A 1404-nucleotide genomic window follows, 5' to 3' on the forward strand; every position below is an offset into this window, starting at 1 on the left:
TCACTCCAGGGGGAAAGGCTTGGATCTTGCAGCCATGCCTGGGTTGTAAGCTGTAGTGCTCACAAGCAAAAGGTTACTAATCACTATGCCTAGATAAATGGCCTATAGTAGTGGGGATGATGTCTTGAAGCTACTTCCAAAGAAGTGCGTGATAGGAGAGTCTTTGTGCCCCTGATTTCCAGTGGGATGTAGACCATTAGCCAGGTAAGCTATTTTTAAAAATGTAGTCACTTCCTAAATATTCCATAAAACCCTGCTGGCTTTCTGATTGTAATTTGACCCCATGGACTAGCAACTTCTGTCAGTTTTGCTGGAGGACTCTGTATTTCCCAACCAGCTTTCTCAGGGCTCTCAAGACATCCCCGTTCCTGAGGCTGTAGATGAGTGGATTCAGAACTGGGGTGACGATGGTGTAAAACACAGGGGCCACCTTGTCTTGTTTTGGTGAGCGAGGGGCATTAGGCCTCATGTATGTGAAGATGGCAGCACCATAAAACATGCCCACCACAGTCAGGTGTGAGGAGCAGGTGGCCAGAGCTTTCTGCTGTCCTTTGGTTGACTTCATCCTCAGGACGGTAGAGAGGATGTGAGTATAGGATGCTAGTATGATGGAAGAAGGGATGAGGAGCAGGAGGATGCCACTCACAAATACCAGAGTCTCATATCGGGAGGTGTCAGAGCAGGACAGTTTCAGCAGGGATTGGACTTCACAAAAGAATTGGTCAATAGATTTTGAAGCACAGTAGGGCAGATGTGTGGTATAAACTGAATGGATCAAGGCGTCTGCTGCTGCCCCAGTCCAGGCCCCAGCTGCCAAGCACAGATAGACTCTCCTGCTCAGGAGGATAGGGTATTGCAAGGGGTGGCAAATAGCTACGTACCTGTCGTAAGCCATGACTGCCAGGAGGAGGCACTCTGCTCCACCCATTGTCAGCGAGAGGAAAATCTGAATCCCACAACCCACTGGAGAAATTGAGTTTCCTGGGGTCAGAAAGTCTGCTGACATTTTGGGGACTACAATCAGGCTCTGACAGATGTCCATGAAGGCTAATTGACCTTAGAAGAAGTACATGGGGGTGTTAAGGGAGGAATCCACCTGGATTAGAAGGAGGAGGAGAGTATTCCCAGACACAGCAGTAACCAAGGCAAGCAAAATGATGGCAAGGAAAAAGGAGTGAGCTTTGGTGTGGTGCAGGAGTCCCAGCAGAACAAAATCTGTTGGTAAACTTGCATTTTGTGTCTCCATTTCCTCTTCTACATGGCTGGGCCTGAAGCAGTGGGGAAGAACAAGGCTTTGTGGGATATGCACACACTTTTTACTGGGTAACGCTAATGGGATCTGAGGCAGTCACTGGGCTGTCCCTCCTGTGAAAGAAATCCCAGACATGAAGGTTGATAAAATAC

General features: G+C 48.4%; 1 protein-coding gene across 1 annotated transcript; it reads right to left on the reverse strand.

Moving 5' to 3' along the window:
* Positions 1-301: 301 nt before the first annotated feature.
* On the reverse strand, positions 302-1249 carry LOC102388421 (olfactory receptor 2AG2-like). The gene is given in 1 exon segment (XM_014527583.2): positions 302-1249. A coding segment is annotated over 1 exon segment (945 nt). The 5' UTR covers positions 1247-1249.
* Between the last annotated feature and the right edge of the window lie 155 nt (positions 1250-1404).

This window comes from Alligator sinensis, unplaced genomic scaffold, assembly GCF_000455745.1.
Source record: "Alligator sinensis unplaced genomic scaffold, ASM45574v1 scaffold1602_1, whole genome shotgun sequence".
Classification (NCBI taxonomy): domain Eukaryota; kingdom Metazoa; phylum Chordata; order Crocodylia; family Alligatoridae; genus Alligator; species Alligator sinensis.